At 27.4% G+C, this 20928-nt stretch overlaps 1 protein-coding gene across 1 annotated transcript in view; it reads right to left on the reverse strand.

Moving 5' to 3' along the window:
• Positions 1-20928, reverse strand: part of LOC107446265 (Muscle-specific protein 300 kDa) — a 306020-nt gene continuing 285092 nt past the window's right edge. The window contains exons 114-126 of the mRNA XM_071184003.1: positions 18031-18218; positions 13934-14090; positions 12495-12809; positions 12242-12415; positions 10437-10548; positions 9519-9673; positions 9311-9425; positions 8329-8534; positions 8127-8249; positions 6392-6601; positions 4221-4445; positions 3060-3097; positions 1-1366 (exon numbers count right to left, since the gene is read on the reverse strand). Of these exons, the coding sequence (XP_071040104.1) occupies positions 1147-1366; positions 3060-3097; positions 4221-4445; positions 6392-6601; positions 8127-8249; positions 8329-8534; positions 9311-9425; positions 9519-9673; positions 10437-10548; positions 12242-12415; positions 12495-12809; positions 13934-14090; positions 18031-18218 (2238 nt within the window). The 3' untranslated portion in view covers positions 1-1146. The remainder of the gene's footprint in view (positions 1367-3059; positions 3098-4220; positions 4446-6391; positions 6602-8126; positions 8250-8328; positions 8535-9310; positions 9426-9518; positions 9674-10436; positions 10549-12241; positions 12416-12494; positions 12810-13933; positions 14091-18030; positions 18219-20928) is intronic.

The following is a 20928-nucleotide window of genomic DNA, read 5'->3' on the forward strand; positions in this document are numbered from 1 at the left end:
AAAAGTTCATATTTCTTTATTTCACTTGATAAGGACACATAAATATTTTAAACATAAACAAATGATAACAAATTTATTAGTTTTTACAATTTTGAATAAAAAGCACTTTGTTAACATACAGCATCACAATAAGCTTATTAATGGCACAAATTTTTAAGAACAATGATTAGGCACTTATTATAAAAATCACTATAGTTTGAGAAAAGGAAATCAACTTATAAAAATACAAAAAGAAAAGGAAAAGAAAAAAATGTATTAAACCAAATTTTTTTTTTGTCGGATATTGATAAAAATAAATATTTTTGATAATTTATTTAACATAAGTTGATTTCTTTTAGTCAAAATGAATTGCTTAAACTTTTTTGTTGTTGTTTTAACTTTAAAAATGTAAGCATAGTATTATGTTAAAAGCACCATGAGGCGTAATTAAGTAAACATAGCACCGGTAACTAACATCAATTAGACTTCTTTTTAATATTAAAAAAATCATTAAGATAATGATCACAAAATTGAAAGACATGACATAGATATCACAACCAACATGAAACATTGAAAACACACTAAATCAACGTGAAGCTTTAGAAGAAAATTTAAAAACTATAATTTAATTTTTAAAAACTTTGAAGTAACATGAACCTGTCATGAAAACTTATCTCTTCATAATAATAATAAAAAACAATACTACACTATAAAAGAAATAAAAAAAACTGTTTATTTAAAATCTGTTTAATAATTCAAAAGCAATTTAAAGATAATTGCTTCGGAACATGGAAAATATTAATGATTAAACTGTTGATTGTATTCCATGGAATCATAACTAATGCATAGATTGTAGAATAGTTCCCATGGAAATGATAATGCATATATTGATTATTGATGAAATAAGAAAAAATAAGATTTAAACCTTCTTTAAAAAAAAAAAATAGCATGGAAGATTTTGAAAATATTAAGTAAATAATTAGAAGAAACTTGATGGCCTTGAGCCAATCTCAAGCTTTTCTTTTTCTTTTTGAAATCAAGCTCGAGACATTAAAATACTGATTTATAATCTAAACAGATCTACAGAATTCAATGGTAGGAAATTTACAGGTACACTGATAAAACATGATGATGATGATTGAAAATATGATGATGATGATTTAATTTCTATACAGGTGGTGGCCCATCTGGGTATCGTAGCATGGTATTTAGGGAGCTTGCAAAATTATTGGATAGGCGACAACTAATTTCTTCTTCATCCCTAGGTATCAGGAAAGCAGCTCCTAACAGCAAAAGTAAGATTGCTTGCAAAGGAATGGAAGCTCTGGCTACTCTCACAAGATATTGGCAACATTGCCTTATTTTTGTAGGTGGTCTATTCTCCTCGCTAAAAATTAAAATAAAATAATAATAATAAAATAATATTACAATTAACTATTAAAATAAATATAATCAATAGAAAGACAAATAAATAAGTTTTTTGGACACTAGTGGGAACATTTAAATTTTTGCTTTGATGCTTGACAGTTAATTTTCCCCCAACCCTTATTTTTTTTAATGCTGCATTGCAAGGTTGCCACAGAAAAAAATGAACAAAATAGTTGCTTTTAGCAATCTAAAACATGAAAATAGTAGCCAAAAACTAGGAAAATAGGACACACATGGATCAATAAGTTCCGAGACTAACCCAGAGATGGCGCTCGTAGTAAACCAGTAACCAGGTCTTTCTAGAGTACTAACCTTTGCTTGAAACGTGTCAAAATTTTAAGTCGATCGGACCAGAAACAGCTGAGTTATCGAGGTTGGAGTAAAGTCGTTTTGTAGTTTGTTTAAAAAATGGAAAAAACAGAGTTTCGTGTTCTGATAAAACATTGTTTTTTAATGGGTAAAAACACCGTGCAAGCGAAACAATGGATTGACAAATGTTACCCGGACTCTTGTCCATCAAAAGCAACGATTTGTCGGTGGTTTGCCGAGTTTAAACGTGGTCGTACCGACACAAATGACGCGGAACGCTCGGGTAGACCTGTGGAAGCCGTTACACCGGAAAATGTGAGTGAAGTGACAAAAATTATAATGAAAGATCGTAAAGTGAAGCTCCGTGAGATTGCTGAGATGACACAGATATCATATGGAAGTGTATTTACTATCCTTCATGAAAAATTGAGCATGAAAAAGGTTTTTTCCAAGTGGGTGCCGCGATTGCTTTCGATGGAACAAAAACAGCAACGAGTCGATGATTCAGAAAGCTGTTNGAAATCGTAGCTTCAGCTCTAAGAGCGGAGTGAACTAGCCCTTGTATTCTCTTTAGCCCTGACTTATATATGGTATTATATGTAAAAGCAAAACTTACTTTAATGCCCTTAATATACACAGTACTTTTTTAACCCCACTAGCTTTTAAAATTAACCCTTTCTTTTCAAAAAAAATCTAACCTAACAGTTAAATTTAATTGAAAGAAATCCCCATAATAATATGTTATTTTATCTACATTTATATAAAAATAGCTCAAATATAAATTATTTACTGACATAATTTCTAAAGCATAAGAGAACTCTTAATTCATATTTCCTATAATGGATAAAGTTAACTAGGAATTTGTATTATTTACAGATTAATGCTGTAAAATAATTTGTCAATTAAAGGTCGTCTTCTCCTGTTTTATTTTATCCAAGAAAAGTTTAAAATTAGCAAATGATTCAAAAATATGTTGTTTCAGAACCAGAATGTTTTGTCAAAAAGTTATACTTTTGACTTTAAAAAATTACAACCGGGAATTTTTTTGGTATATTTAATAAAACATGAAATTCACATGTTCTAAAAAAAAGAAATTTTTGAATTATTATATTTTAGATTACGTTAACTTTTAAAGTAAAATCAATATTTGAACAAATGGGAACAAATTCTACATTTAAATTTGAACAATACACAAAATTAATCATAAAACTAAAAGTATTATCAGAATATTATTTTTATTTTAGTAATATGCCTAAAAAAATTTCTTAAAATAAATAAAAATATTATACTCTAAAATTTAAGAAAAAAATATGTAGATATATTTATAGAATTATGACACTTACGATGAGTCATTTGCCTGTTCTTCAGGTAATGGAGATATCTAAAAATAGGCAAAAAATTAAAATATGACAATAAGTACATCATGCTTGCACAATAAAGAAAAATAAGTTTAGCAACAATTTGCATGATATATTATTTGTGCATTTTTATGTAGTATAAACTTCATCACTATAATTAGGTAATTTTTTCAGAACTTACTATTCAAACAGACTTTCAGTAAATAAAAAATAACCACAATAATGTAATTCAATATCAAACTAAAAATAACTATAAATTATCAGCATATACTTACTATTATTTATTAAATTTAAATGACTGAATATAATCGCTAATTGAATAAATCAAATTTAACAATAAGATTTGCAATGCTTGAATCAAAGTAAGAAATGAAAACGAATCTGTACAATTTTAAAATGAAAATAAGGCATTTATCATAACTGCATTATCGAAACTGTAATATTCATTATCATGAATATTACAGTTGTAAAGACATTTACAACTGTAATATTCATGATTCCTTAGAAATATACTTTAGAAATTCAATGAAAAATCATTTGAAATTGAGCTTATTGATATCAAGAATTTTTACTTAGATAAACAGTACTTGTTCTAAAAAGTATCAAGTTGACATTGACTTCAACTATTTTTATTTTCATAACTGATAGATATTGTACATAAACTAGTTTTAAGATATATATGACACTTAGAATTTTTTATTTTTCTTACATCATAGACCAGTGGTTACCAACTGGCAGCTCGAGAAGCCTTTTTTTGTGACCCCCCCCCCCCGAGCTAAAATAGATTACCGTTTTCATTTTTTGCGGACAATTTTCGTAAGAAGTCTATATAAGTTAAAATACTTTTTTTTTTGTTAAAAAAACTAATTTCTTAAATTTAACATTTTAATGGTGCAAAAAAATTTATTTCTCAGGTTTTGCATCCAAGAAAATATTTATTCAAGAAAATATCTATTATTATTTGTAATTCAATACTTTTGTTTTGAACAACTTGATAAAAATTTGACAGTAATATTTAATGTTCCTTCAAACATAAAAGAGTCCTACATAAAATTTTGACAAAGTTGCAGCCTGCCATCTGACTGGAGTTTTTAATTGTGGCCCCCGGCCTCATGTAAGTTGGAAACCCCTGTCATAGATACTTACTCTATTAGCTAAAAGAAGTTTAGACAAGATGGACAATCGTTCAGAACATTCAGTTTGCAACTCTTCAGATTCTTTTAAAATGCATGACAATCTAGATTGTATTTCCATATATCTTGTGTCAGACTTTTTCTCTTCATCCATTGTTTCATCATCAAACAGCTGATCTGATACATTTAGTAAGAGTTGCACCTGTTGTGAGCAGTTTTCCAGTTGTTGGTTTAGAGCCTTAAAAAATTTGGACATAATTAGTGATTTGTACAAAGAGCAATGAATTTTCTTCAAAATAATGAGGATTGATTAAAACGAATTAACATTGCCACACAGCAGTTAATTCTCACAGCGGAATAATGAAGTTCTAATGTGCATTTTCCTTATCTTTTTAAGTGAAACTTCTAGATGAAGTTAACCCCTAATGTAGAATTTTTTCGGGCTTTCTGCTACAAAGTTCCCTAGCCTTATTATTTTTCTTTAAGATACATTTAATTATAACAATTACTAATTTAAAGTAACAGAAACGTTGTATTTACAAAAGAAAGTATAGAATAAAAAATTTTAATTGCAAAAGTAATATTTTTTAATTCCAATATTATAGGCGCTTTCTCGCACTTTGAAGGTGGAAAATGCACTAATTATTTCCTTTTTCGAATTTTGTAAATAATTACAAAATGTAAAATTCATTAATAAATTAAACAATAATAAATTTAAATTCGTGCGTAAGTTAAAAAATCGTAAAATCCGTGCAGTAATTCCAAAATAAAGATTGACGACGAAATCAAGCGAATAAATCTCTTTAAAAAGAGATACTCAAATAAGTGTGTGTAAAGCATGATGTTCTTTAAAGAAAAGCAATAAAAGAAAGAACATCATTTCTAGAGGGAACTATCTTTTAAACATTCCCGATTTCTGAATTTTATATTATTAATTTCAAATTCCAGCTGAAGCCAGTCATTACAAACTTTTTTTAAATCCCAAATAAGAATCGAAAATTAAATTTTTTTCTTGATGCGCAAGAAAGACTTCTTTAAAAAAAAATCTTAAAAAAACATTCTTCGAAAAATTATGCAGAAAAGAAAACCAAAAGTTTCCCCTTCCCAACTGAAAAATCTTTCTCCAAAAACTTTGTAACGTTTTGCGACAATGTCGCCGCAATTATGCCACGGGGAAGTTAACGTATATATATCTTATAATGTTTGTGTTATAGAATACGAGAAAAACCATGAAATACTTCAGCAGTTAAGTGTACCAGTAATAAAAGTATGACCATAGATCAAATTGGCATTGAGATTAATTTTTAGTTTATAAAGTCATGACTGCAAACAAATAAAACAAAGATAAATTATTATTGAATTATTTCATGTGTTCACAGAATTTAAGCATTTTATTGTTTCTGTATTTTTAATTTATCTAAATTCATACATTTTACGCTATTCCTAATTCAGTTTTATAGATAACTAATACCACATAATGTAAAATGAATAAGAAATGATGCATGTTACATACATAAAAGACTGCTTCAAACATAAAACTAAAATAAGTTAATGACACAAGAATTCAGTTTATGTAAAACAAAATATAACAGCACGTGCAATCTAATTAAAATCATCTTCAAACACATTACAGAAGATAAATTATGTATGCAGAACTTTAGTAGAACTTAAGTTTTAGAAAATGTAATAAAATTAATCAACAGCAAATAGTATGTTAGACAATATAAACAAATAAAAAAATAATGTAAGTAAAATAACAAATTAAATTTTATATTAAAAGTCCAAAATTATAAAAATAAACTGTTCTGAATTTCAAGTGGAAGTTATAGTACCTCTAGTTAATTTACCAAAATATGAATATCATAATAAAGCAAAAAAATTTCGAAACAGCTCATTGTGGGCCAGGGGGGTCATGGAGGATAAGGCTCCACATTTTCATGACCAACAGCATGATTGTGGCAATGTGGTCAGCACTGCGCACAGGTCGCCTTTACTTCCTAAACAAACTGTACCCATCGATCTGAAGATGGGAGGGCTTCACATCGCCACAGGGGCTCCAACCCAGCCCTTCACAATGACAGCCTCGTGCCTTAACCACTGAGCCATCGTGGCTCATTAATATCATAGTAATTGCTGGAAAAAAAGAGGGTTCAAAAATAATTTCGTAATTCCATCTATACTTACAAAAACTTCAGTGTGTAGATCATAAATGCGCTTATCGCCCTTTTTATACTTAAGTGGAACAGCCAGCAATCTCTCTCTCGATTCTTTCAGCCACAATTCCATTTCAGAAAGTGTTTTTTTCAGATCCTCACTCTTAAGAAACTCACTTTGAAGTTTGTTTTGCCATTCTAAGGCTACAAGACAAAGTTTATCCCAATGATCATTAACAGCCTAGAATGAGAATGACAGTTAGTATATCAAGTTGCTGCTGCATTCTAAACTCACTGTTTAAGAGAATCAATGGCTTATTGCCATCAAATGACACAGGACAGAATCATTTTTAAATGATAGATAAACTTCATAAATAATCAGATTCGCAAGAACTGTAAATCCGAATCAAAACCACATGGTCAGTCGTCAAAATTTATTAAAAACAAGATAGAGTCATTGAGAAGTTTGCATCTGTTTTTTAAGAAATTACTCATTCTCAGGTATCATTTACAGACTAGGTTCGGTATTTTATTAGGTATCAAGGTTCTATTATTTCCTAGTCATGAAGATGGAGTTCGGAATTTGTTAAAATGCGAACTGTCTGGTGAAGGTAAAAGTCCTTTACTTTGTTTAGTTCTTTGTCTTAACTTGAAATAGCAAAGATTTCTTTTTATTTCCATAAGTTTCAACAAATCAATAAAGAAAAGTGACCTCATCAATAAAATTATTGTGTGAGTAAAACTTCTAATTAAAACATAAACTTTATAAATCAACATAAGATAACTTTGATAAATCCCTTTGTAGATTTTAGTCACAATGCCGTGAAAAACTGAGAAAATATTTTCTTATTTCTTATACAAAGTAAATATCTTTTTAGCAGACTCAACCATTTAGTGAAATCAAAACCTTTGGGTATCAATGTGATCACATAAAAAGACAAAAGCTGTTTTTTATTTCAAAACGTTAATATCTTTTTATTTCAAAACGTTTATATTTTCTTATTTCTTATACAAAAGTAAATATCCTTTTAGTAGACTCAGCCATTTAGTGAAATCAAAACCTTTGGGTATCAATGCGATCACATTAAAAGGCAAAAGGTGTTTTTTATTTCAAAACGTTTATATCAAATGCAGAAGTTCATTAAAAAACATAAGCACAGAATAAAATCAATTTTAGTTATTATTCGAGATTAAATAATAATTATTTAACCACCAGAGGACATTATGAAAAGCTGATTCTTTTAATGGGTGGTTTACAGATCATTATAATTTGCTGTTTATGAGTGATAGAGGAAGATTTCATTTTATGAAATAAAACAATTTGAGTTCTAGGAAATAAAACAATCACTATGTTAAATAATATAAAAATAGCAACAGGATACTAATAAAATGGCAACATTAAAAAAAGGTTTTAATAACAAATATGAAAAATGGCACTATCACTAGACTATTCTATCAAGGCTGTGTTTCACTTGGCAATTAATTTGTAACAATAATCTATCAAGTTGCAAAATTTTAGTTTGTTTATCATATAGGTAATCAAATGGCATTTTAATCATGTAATGCAAAAAGTAGTTAATTATTACAAAAAAATTATCCAAATCCAAAATATATAATTAATTTCTCTAAACAATTTGTATCATACATTTAATATAAATAATATATAATAAACATTTGGTATCAGCATACATTATTTTGAGTATATTTAATCAATAGCAATAATTCATACATATTCAAAAATAATTTTAGGTTTATGTACTATATACCTTCAATTTAATCTTTATAGAATCTGAATTATTCTTAGACTTAAAAACTGAGCTCAAATTCTGACCAGCAGCATTCAATGTAAGAATAGATTTTTTATATCCTCCTATTTCTGTTATTAAAGCCTGTAAGGACAAATAAAAATATTAATTAAGAATATTTCTTTTAATGGAATGTAAAAACAATGACAAAACTTAACACTACCTTATGCTTTTGCAATTCAATTATAAACTTTTCTATGTTAACATCAGACATTGTTTGAGATGTTAGAAGTTGTAGAGAATCAAGCAACCATTTTTCAATATTTTTCAACTCCAAACAGAATTGCTGCCATTTTTCAAACCTCTTCATTGCTCTCAATTCCTTGTCTAATGTAGCATTCTCTATTTTTTCCCACCTATTTATCATTCCTATAAAATAAATAAATAACTGAAATTATTGTTTACACATTTTTTATTTAATCAAGTGCCAAAGTCATTGCTACACTTCGCAGGGTTCTGATGAAACGTTTTTGTCGGGCCCTTTAAATATTCCCTTTCTACAGAGCCCTAAAAAAAGCATGTAACTTAGAAGCTTAAATTATTATGATAGCTAGTATAATTTTTTTTCTTCAGAATTTAACTCCTGAAAACAAATAACACATGATTTCTTGATCATTATTTTAATTTTCAATGTTTTTGATTATTATACCTTTAAAAGCCTTGCTCAAATATAAATTAAAAAATTTTAAATATATTTTATTTTCTAGTTCTATGATTTTAATTTCTATGAATTTTTATTTTTACTTGGAGAACTCTCTTCAAAAACCATGCCTAGAAAATTGTCAATGCAAAAAATAAAAAAATAATTTAAAAAAAAAATCAAAAATTAGTTTTTTTCTTTTTAATATAATGTTTAGTGGGCCTCCTTTATGACTTTAAAATATAGGGCCCAATGCAAATGATCAAATTGCAAAACCCCCATAATTGCTCTGTCAAATAAAACTGAATAATTATAATTTTTTAAAAATAATTTTTCCTAACTGCTTCCAAAACTGCTTTTGACTCAAATATATTTGTAATAATTGCAGAAATATAACTCAAATTTTTAGTATATTTTAGATAAATGAGACAAAATACTTTTTTTTCAGCAATAAAGAACTTAAAAATAAGTTATATATAATAAGGTAAAAAAAGCATAAAATTACCTTCTGTTCGAATTTTGATACATTCAGAGCTGCCATGGGAGGGATTTTCAGACAAAATATTATTTAAATGTTGTATGACGTCGATACTAGATCTGCAAGCAGCTAAGAGACGAGACTAAAAAAAATAAATTATAAAACAGTTATAGAAATAATTTATTTGGCACTTAAGTTAAATATTTTTAAGCTTGAAATTAAATAACTTAATTACATAGTTTGGTCCATTATTTTCATCAATTTCAGTAGGTGTTGGTTCTGAAAGCACAACTTCCAATGAGTCTATTCGCTCTTCGGCTTCATCTAATGCTGCCAACAAATCCCTTATATATTCTTTTTGTCCAGAATCATCAACTTCATCGCTTACTTCTAAAGAGTAAAAGAATGAATAGTACTCAGAAGTTTGAAATTTTAGTTTTGTCTTTGTAATTAAACAAGAATAAGATATAAAATATTTTTTTTAATGTATAAATTAAGATATCTGACATCAATATTAATTATAAAAGAGATTATAATTCTTGCACATAATAGAATGGTTTGCAATGCATAAGAGATTGTTAGAAAACAGAATAGTTTACATTATATAGATGAAAATTGCAATATTATGCTACCACGGGATTTGGATGAAAAAACTGAACATAAAAACAAATTATTGCAAAGATGCAGCTATAATAATACTGCAAGTGTGGCCTGGGGAGGTTAAAAATAGAATTGTTTGTTAAAAATATAATAGTTTACATTACATAGATGAAAATTGCATTATTATGCTACCAAGGGATTTGGTTAAAAAAACTGAACATAAATATAAATTATTGCAAAGATGCAGCTATAATAATACTGCACCTAGTAAATGCACGAAAGTAGTAAAAATACTCTAATTATTAAAAACAATGATGCATTTTTACACCTATTAATAGTACTGACCCCAATAAGGTTAACTACATTCAAAGGAAATAATTGGAAACAAAAACACTAAAAAATAAACATTTAAAGTTTCTTTTCAGTAGAATGACATATACATTTTTTAAAAAAATTTATGGCCAATCAATGTATTTTATCATTTCATAAAATTAGTACAATTAGGTAAAAATTTTAAAGTAATTTTAAAACTACTGAATATGATGAGTTTTACCTGAAATGGCTGATGCATTTGCAGATGTAGTTACAACCACTTTTTGTAATGAAACTTCTTCGATATCTTCATCTATTTCAGAAGCAGCTTCACTTTCAGCTGGGGCATATTCCTAAAATTCACCAAGCTATAAAATACGCTAAACGTAGACGGTACTAATATGCTAAATACTATTTCACTATAACTGCAAACAAGTATTAATACTTTTCAAATACATTTAAGCTATGATCAAAAATGTTTATTTTAATAGCAGGTGTTTTAGAACGTTATTTTAAAACATTTTTTGAAATACATTTATTACACATTTGATCACTTTTTGTCACATATTAAAAGTAATGGAAAGTTGAGGGGATATTTAAGAACTTCAAAAAAAGTATCTTTTTTTCCTGACTAACATACTTAGTTATTTAATTGTGAATTTTAGACACTAAATTTTAATTGACAAACACTATTTATACTGAATTACAATTAGCCTAAATAATTTAAGCTTAATGCTACACATAGAAAATAAAGATTCAGAATAGATTGTAAGTATTAAATTATGATTCTGTTATTTGACTAAAGGCATTCACAAAGTCCTTCAATGGTAACATCCAGCACATTAAAATAAAATACAGTTTGTAAAGATTTAATTTCAATAATTCTAGTACCACTACAAATACTACATAGGTAAAATAGCAGATATTTTGGGCTTACAAATTTCGTGACATAATGGCAGCAAGTTTTTTTTAATAAATGTGTTACTACTTTTTATGACTTAATCTAATAAAAGATTTATTTTCTTAATTTATTGTTTAAAAAAATGCAATAAAAAATAAAATTTCTATTTGTTTTAGTATAAATATTTATAATAATAAGTAATTGAAATATATTTCATTCATTACTTCTAAGCACTTAGTACTATTTTTCAGGGCTTCATCATCTAATGATAGGAATGATTCGATAATTTTGATCTCAGTCAGATAACAAGGACAGTACCATAACTAGTAACTCCCCCTCTTAACATTATTGATAACGTGCTATTCACGCTGCAAATAAGATGCATCCAAGATGGACCTTAATACATTCTATTGCATAATTTACACTCAAATTAAAATAAAATATTAGCTTTTCTCCAAAAATGTACCTAAAGTTTAAGCCTTTTATTGATCAACTTTTTTGAAATAAAAATATTATGCATTATATTTAGTGTCTGAGCTTTTCAAAATAAAAATAAAAAAAGATAAAGGTGGAATAACAAAAGCCTTTAAAAATAAACTTTATTACTCATTAATAATTAATTTTGAGACACAATACAATGATTAGATATTTAATACATGATATAATTTTAAAATGGACTACAAATTTTTTAAAGTTTGAAAATATTTGTTTCAAACAAATTTTCTAGAAACAAAATATCATGAAGAATATTTATATATTTAATGCAAATGAAATGGACATCCTTTAATATTATAATTACTTTTAATTCAAATAACTTAAAACATTCTTACTGATTTTATATTATTACTTAAACAGTCTAAAATAAAAGTAATGGTAAAGTTGGAATAGAAAACAACCTTTAAAAATGAACTTCTTTACTCATTAATAATTAATTTTCAGGACCAATACGATGATAAAATACTGATGATAGATTAAACAAGATATAATTTTAAGTCACGCTACAAATGTTTCGAAAATATACATTGTTTCAAATAGATTTTTCAGAAACAAAATATCATGCAGAATATTTACATATTTAATGTAACTGAAATAAACTCCCTTTAATATTTATTAGTCTTAGTTCAAATAATTTAAGACATTCTTACCGATTTTATATTGTCTTTGAATTTTGTAAGACGTTTAAGAATCTCATCCCAATAGGTTTGTATATTTTCAACATCAGTTGAAATAACATTCTCAGAGCACTGACTAATCACTTTTAGATTGCTTGCTAAGCTGATAAACTTCAACAATTCCTCTTCATGTTGATACAGCTCATTCTGCAATATTAAATTGTTTTAATGGTAAATGGTAACAAGCATTATTAAAATGCGACAAAGTTTATCAAAGAAAATTTACCATCATTGAAGTAAATTCGTCTTGAGAAAAAGAATTAGATTGTTCCAAGGTAGTTAGTTTCACATCAATCTCTGTCAATAATACCAGTAAATGTTCTTTAAGTTTGTCATAAGTATCCCACATTTGAAGAACTTGTTTGATGCTTTCTAAAATATTTGAAACATTCTCATAAAATTTGTGCCACCTGCTGTTAACTGCAACTACTCTGTCCTTTAATGTGTCGTCTATATCAAGATCCTTTCTAGAAATTGTGTGAAATGCAGCATTTACATTGTGTAAAAGATACACATTGTCTTGAATGTCATGGTTCAGGTTCTAAAAAATAAAATAAAAACCTTACAAAATTGTTAACAATACTTTTAAGACTTCATCAACTAAATAACAACAAATTAGTAAATTGGTTAGTTTTAATTTCTTCTTAATAGAGGAAATGCAGAAAAAACACCTGAATATGCAAGCTACATTGTACTAAAAACCTAATTTTTGTATAAAAATATTTTGAGAACATCCCACAATTTAACATAAATTTTGAAATTTTATTTCATGTAAAACTTAATGGTTGGTTTAAAAAACAATGACTTAAATTTTGCAAGGATAAGTGCCCTTAATGATATTGATTCAATAGCATTAAAAAAAGAAACACAATCAATAATTTCAATTATTATAAAAATTTATTCTTTTGTTAAATACATAGTGGTTTTGTAAGTATTTCTAGTGATATAAGTTAACACATAAGTAGAAGTAAACTGTGATAATTTTTCTAACTTTTACAGAATAAAATAATAAAAGAGCATAAAATGAGAATTCTCATATTAGTTCGCCTGATCACTGGATGGACATGTTAAGTCATAATTTTAAAAACATTCAAATTTATGGGATCATATTATGGTCAGCATTTCAGAATGGAAAGCTTTTAAATGTGCAATTTTTGAGGTGAAAAAAACTGTAAAAAGCTTTTTGATGTTTCTATACATTTTAAAGTTTGTAAATTGGCTTTCTCCCTAATTATTTGATGGGAATTTGAAGAACAGAGATAGAATTTCCATAAAAAACTTGCTCAGATTTTTAACGCATGAACTGTTAATGAAGTTCGAGATTCAAAAAAATTCGAAATACTTATAAAAATAAATTTAACAAAAAAAGTATCTGCTTTATGTTATATTTATTCTACACTTAAATTCAAATAATTTTAATTTATTCTTTTTAATTGGCTTGCAACATAAAAGAAAACTATCAAGAAAATATAAGAAACATATAGGAAACAAATCCATTATACACATGTAAAAACAATATACAATTTTACATCTAAATTTAAATTATACCACACAGTTACCAAGAAATTTACCATACATTAGACATATTTTTTTAAAGTTAGAGGTTGTCACAATTACAAAATTAGAATGAAATATTAGAAGAAAAATTTAATCACAAAATCTTACTTCAAAGGTTTTAATTCCCTTTAAATAAATGGTTCTTTTGTGGTTTTGTTCATCAAAGTTTGTTTCAGATGCAATAGCTTCTTTATCTGATAGCCATTCTTCAAGTCTTTTAAGTAGGTTTAAGATATTACTCAAGGCTGTTAATACATGCTTTAAACTGTTGAAGGAAAGAAAAAAGTAACATCAGTAAAGCTACAAATATTAAAAAAGTGATCAGCAATAATTTACTCATGATATTTATGGGATTAAGCAGGGTCATCTTTTAAAATAAACACCAAGTTTAATGTCTAACAAACTAAGTGATATACTAAACACACTGATTATATACATAATTAACATAATTTCATTTAGATAAACCATGCAGTATCTTACAAGACAGCTATAACAGCAAAATCTAACCAGTGTAGTTTAGAGAAAAAGTTAATGTCATAAAGATATGGCTGAGAGCATAAATGATAAGAATCACAAATTTACAAACAGATATCAAAACTGTGCATTACACTACAGGTTGTTTATATGTGGTAATGAGATTTGAATCAGAAAATTACAAGCAACTACAGGATGACCTTGAGGTTCACCTGCCAAGCAACTCCTTGCAAGTTATAAATTTTCCATTCTTGAGAAAGAAGTCAAAGTGCTAATCAAAGGTTAAGGACATCAGTACTTAATATTCATAAATATTAAATGGAAAATGTTTTTAAAATGAAGAATAAAAAGATTTATGTTTCATCATTCTTTATTTTTTTAAAATCAAACTAACATTTATCAACTTTATATTGCAACTAATTTTTGAATGTATAATAAAATAAGAATAAATATAGTTATAACATGCTAAGATGAAGTAAATTATCAAAAATTCACAACAAAAAAACAATATTATGGTAATAGGAAGTTAGAAAACATAAACCAATTTCAACATCAAGCATTTTTTTAAAAATATTTTTTCTAATTAATTGTTATTTTTCAGTTTTGTTTATGTTAATATAGAAATATAATTGCTATAATAAAATTACTTTCTCCTTGACAAAGAATAAATAAAGTAGAATTTAGTTACAAGTTTTACACATTATTTTTTATAAATCTAATTCTTTTTTAAAAAGACACTCCAAATCAATTTTCAAGCAAAGAGTTTAACGAAAAAATACATTAAGACATACACATACAAATATATTTGAAAATATACAAATTTCCAGAATTCAACATTTTATTCTATCAAGTCTTTAAATAAGGCAGTTTTAACAGAAAAAAATTACTTTGTAAGCAATTTCATAATAATTCTGCTCTAAATTTTATTATTATTATTTTAACATTCACTAAACATGTTCTTCTACAATGTTACTCAATTATTTTGTTCGAAAAATTAATAATTATTAAAGGAAACTTCAGTTTCATTTTAAAAAGTACTCATGCAACAGCTAATTGTTGGCCAAGGAGGTCATGGATGATAAGACTACAGAATTTCAAGGTCAATAGCATGATAGAAGCAATGTTTGTACACTTTCCACTTATAATTCCCAGGCAAATTGGTACCCATGGAACTTAACAGAGCATCACAATATCACTGACCCTTCCCGATGATAATTTAGTGCACCTCAATGAGAATAGAAATTGGAAAATAGTGAAATACTTTTATCTTTTACGAGGCTTCATTATTTGGTGTTTTTATACCTGTTGATGAGATTAATATGAGAATACATACAAAAATAAGCAGTACTTTTTCTACTTTGAAGTGAAATTAATGCTGATTTTCGTTAACTAATTTTTATAAATAATTCAAATTGAAATACTATACTTATGTTTAGATGAAAGATTTATGTTCATTACATCATTATTAATTACACTAGAAAATTTAAAGCTTCGTATTCTTGAACATATAAATATGCATTTATATATATAAATATATATATATGTAGTGTATCTAACACTACAAAATTACAATTACAATTCACTAGTGTATAAGACATGTTAACTCGCTTCTATGTTGGGTTCCTTTTCATAGATGAAGGTTGACATTGTTGATATCTACTACCTCCACATTGGTGACCTCGAGACGTGATGTGAACATGCCTACTTCGATGGATTGCTCACATTAAAACAGTTGACTTGCTACTAGTGACTGCAACATTATCCCCCTCCTCACACTGTTGCTACTTAGTCTTGTATTTATCACACACAACGTTAGCTTGCATACACTCGATTGCTAATGGTAACACAGGGAGCAACCACGACCGTGAACTTAATACAGCTCTCACGATCAGCACTTAAAAGTACGGCGATATTAACACAGCTCTCCTGGCTTCTTACAAAAAACAGCAATGAATCAACTAGTGGTATCAGTTGATTGAATTCCATCACGGATATAATTCTATTGGGGGAGTACTGTAGCATATCTACCACTACAAAATTACAATTCACTAGTGTATAAGGCATGTTAACTCGATTCTATGGTGGGGTACCTTTTCATAGNCTATAAAACTATATGAAGATTCCAGTTTCTTTTACTTTACTAATATTAAAAACTTAATCACATAAATCATGCAACTCTATTTGACAAATTTATGCTGCACAATAAATTATATAAAAGTAAATGCAAAACAATAAGTTTTAGTAAAGAAAAAAAAATTTTGAAAAAACCCACTTATCGTTCCAAGTGGGTTTTTTCAAGGTGGGCCCACCCAATAAAACCCGGGCGGGTTTTTTCAAAGTGGGCCCACTTGGCAAACCCTGATTTTAACATTCACTAAACATGTTCTTCTACAATGTTGCCCGTTTATTTTGCTAGAAAAATTAATAATTATTAAAGGAAACTTCAGTATCATTTTAAAAAGCACTCATGCAACAGCTAATTGTTGGCCAAGGGGATCATGGATAAGGTAATAGAATTTCAAGGTCAATAGCATGATAGAAGCAATGCTTGTATACTTTCTACCCATAATTCCCGGGCAAACTGGTACCCATGGAACTTAGCAGAGCATCAAGGATCGATGGATTGCTCACATTAAAACAGTTGACTTGCTACGTGTGACTGCAACATTATCCACCTCCTCGCACTGTTGCTACTCAGTCTCGTATCGATCCCACACAACGTTAGCTTGCATACACTCGATTGCTAATGGTAACACAGGGAGTAACCATGACCGTAAACTTAATACAGCTCTCAAAAGTACGACGATATTAACACAGCTCTCCTGGCTTCTCACAAAAAACAGCAATGAATCAGCCAGTGGTATCAGTTCATCGAATTCCATCACGGATATAATTCTGGTGGGGGAGTACTATAGCGTATCTACCACTGCAAAATTACAATTCACTAGTTTATAAGGCATGTTAACTCGATTCTATGGTGAGGTACCTTTTCATAGATGAAAGTTGACATTGATGATAACTGCTATCCCCCCCATATATATATATTGCAATTGAATTGAATGAGTTTAATGACCCAAGAGGCAAAGTTTGGCAAACAAACAACAATATAAACTTACTTGATAATGTAAAAACTTCATTCATTTGCTTCAAAAACTAAAGACTTCTCTCTCCTTTCTAATTTGCGAAGAATGTAGATTTTACATTGTCGTGTATAAATATTTCTGCCTCAGTTTCTTGGTATTATTCATTTAATATTACAGATTCTTGACTTGCTTATCAAACAATATTATTAACTAAGGTTGAGGACTCCATAATGTGGTGCTTTTTACCCCGAAAATTTGGCTAGAGACTATTGCGTAGTATGCACTTGCCTGGCATTCTCTACATTGACGTTTTTTCTAATCTATATCTATCAATAAGTATTTATATCAAATGAATATTACAATATCAAATTTTGAAAAAGATTTTAGATTTTTACCATATTGACTATGTGAAAGTTGAAAGTCACCACATTTATGATTTTCATAATCACATTAATACAAAATGTAGGTGTGATAAGTAATATTCAATATCTGCATGTTATAAAGTAAGTTACTAATGATTTTCGATTAAATTTACTGACTGGATTAATACATAAATTTTGATTTTTGAAAAAAATATACAATTTTGAGCAAATAAATACTTTTTAATACGCAAACATAGTAATCATTATTTACACTAAATGAACTTACTATTTATATCTTTCTAATGACCAGGTCTTAAGTAGTTCATATCTTTGTTGGATATTTTGTGATGATTGGAGATACATGCTTTTTTCGAGGCTACAACTGAATGCATCAGGTTGATCAATAAGAACACCCAAATCATTACTCAAGAAGCTGATTTTATCAGAAAGTTCATTCATATGAAGGAGTAGTTCCTAAAACAACATAGAATAATTGTTAAAATAATTAATACAGAAAAAATTAATTAATACACATTATGTAGACATGAAGAGCTTTATGATCACTTTATTTTGCATATGGCGTTTATTTATGAAAAACAATAATTATACCACAACATACACATCATTGATATTCATAAATTTTTATGATTCCCTTGCTTGAAGCTCATGATATTGGTTCAGAATCTGACTTTCTGAATCTGAAAGGCAGACTATGTTTTTCTTTTTTCTCATTTAAATTTATAAATTTCAACATGTTTTTTAAGAATAAAAATGTTATTTTTGATATTTTATTTATTAAAAAAACTAGAAGTATGATTTGTTCAAAAATAGTACAGCATATTCAAAGCTTATTGTTTTTGATTTAGAATACCGAAGTTATTTGCAGTCCATAGACTCATACTTAGGTATGAATAAAAAACTATGCTTCTAAAACAAACTGCAGTAAAAAGACATACAGATCACAAAGTAAATGAATTTTAATAAAGCTCAGCTAATATCAATTTTAAAAATAAGTATGGAAATAAAGTTTAGGGTTAATATCTATTAAAAAATTATAAAACAGATTCAGCATTGAGAGAAAATTTACTTTATTCAGACGAAATAAGCTCTCACATTTGATTTCGTAATATAAAATTATAGTTTGCACTAATTATTTAGCAAATAAGTGCTCTCTGAAACATTGAGACTGAGTTTTCGTCAATGAAAATTCAATCAAAATTAAAATTTCTACAAGATACTTTAAAAAGATCCTTCGATTTTTTTTGACAACTGATTACAAAATGAACAGGAATTAAGTCATTCGTAACAGTGTTTCTTAAAATCATTTTACATCCACAGCATTTTGATGTTAAAATTGAAAAACAAATTTACAAATTTTTCTTACTAGACAACATCTTAATGCTTATCTTGATGATTTTCCAATTGAAAATTAGAGCAATTTCTCACAGCTTTATGACAAAGCGAAGCATTAAAAAATTAAAACTGGCATGAAACACATAAATGCTTATAAAACTTCGTAAAACACTAGCTACATATTTTTTGAGAATTGAGCTTCCTCCACTTTGACAATTCTTCCAATTCTACAGACTTCTTTTTTTTTACCGATCAAAATTTTATAACCAAGATTTTTTTCTGTATTAACACTGGCTGCTTGATTAAGATTGGTTTATCGTTCCTAAAAGGTGTAGCGTTATTTATCAGTAAGTGGTGTTTAACAAAGTTTTTATAAATATGGGCAGAGAGTCGAATTTATGTAACCCTAAAATAAAGAATTTGAGCATCAACTAAATTAAAGTTTGTCATTCAGTGATCCTTTCTAAATGTTTATACAATTCCATTTCCCACGATAAACAAACTATATATCATATAATTGCTGTTTTTTTAAAAAAAATACTGTATCATAGTTTGAACAAGAAATATGCCCTTTATTAAAGTATATATGTCCATATTATCAGTCAATATGACAGGTTCATATTCAATTAATTGAATCTACACATATGCTCTTATTTCAGTCAAATAAGTCTACAAATATGTAATTATTTTCAGCCATTCAGTGATCTTTTATTAATAATGAAATATTATTCACACGATACAATTATTTATATGATACACAGTTATTCTCTTGATAAACAAACTACATGTTATCCATATTCTCTATAGTTTTTTTCTTTAACACTTCATTTGCATTTAATTTTATGTTGATTTGTTATTGATGTTAAACTTAAATTTTGGACATAAATCCACATATTCAGTTTAGATTATCCGATTTTCAGACTAAAAAGTTCCTTGTACAGTAAGCACAAACATAATAACTTTATAAAAATAATAACTTTTAATCTAATGATCGGATCTTCATCACTCATCTGAATAGTTCAAGGGAGTGTCCTCAAATATGCTAATTAATTATTAATATTAGTGCACTACAATATTTTAAGTTATGAAATACGACACAAAAATGTACTTTCTCAAAATAAACATGTTTTTTTGCTTTTGGATGGGGATTTTCAGCCCTCAAAATAATGGAGGTTGCAGCAATCTGGGAAATATGGTACCAATAGTTAGGTCAGGAAAGCAGTTCAAAGCTTGGACTCCTTAATGGTAAATTCACTTTTTGCAGATTTTACCGCATATCAAGAATTTTTTTTGCATATAATTCAAAATTTGTTAATCCGAAGATAATTCCCAGCAAAAAATTTTTTTAATAATTAATTATTATTATTTTATTTAATTATAGAAGAAAAAATTTTGAATTGTAAAAAAATGATTTTTTTTTTAAATGTAAAGAATGTAATTTTATAAGGTTAAATATAAAATTAGAGCAAAACCAGTTAAATTATTCCTGAGTCAACAAATTTAAAACATAAGACTTCTTTAAAATGCAATTTCCTGGAAACTACTTGACCGATATCATTCAAATTTTGTATTTCGCCTTAAAAAATTATATTCTTTAAAATAATATACCTTACCATTCAAAATTTTTGATTATTACAGAATAAAATAATAAAAATAACAAATAACTATTAAAAATTATTTTTTTGTGAATTTTATATTTGTGTGCAAGATTTTTTGATTCACTTAAAAAATTCTCAAGATAAGACGATCCTGGAACTATTAAAATTGAGTTCGAGTGAGAAAATCAAAGAATTAGATCCAAAGGTTTTTCAGGGTAATTCATTTTTTGTGT

This window comes from Parasteatoda tepidariorum, chromosome 8, assembly GCF_043381705.1.
Source record: "Parasteatoda tepidariorum isolate YZ-2023 chromosome 8, CAS_Ptep_4.0, whole genome shotgun sequence".
NCBI classification, from domain to species: domain Eukaryota; kingdom Metazoa; phylum Arthropoda; class Arachnida; order Araneae; family Theridiidae; genus Parasteatoda; species Parasteatoda tepidariorum.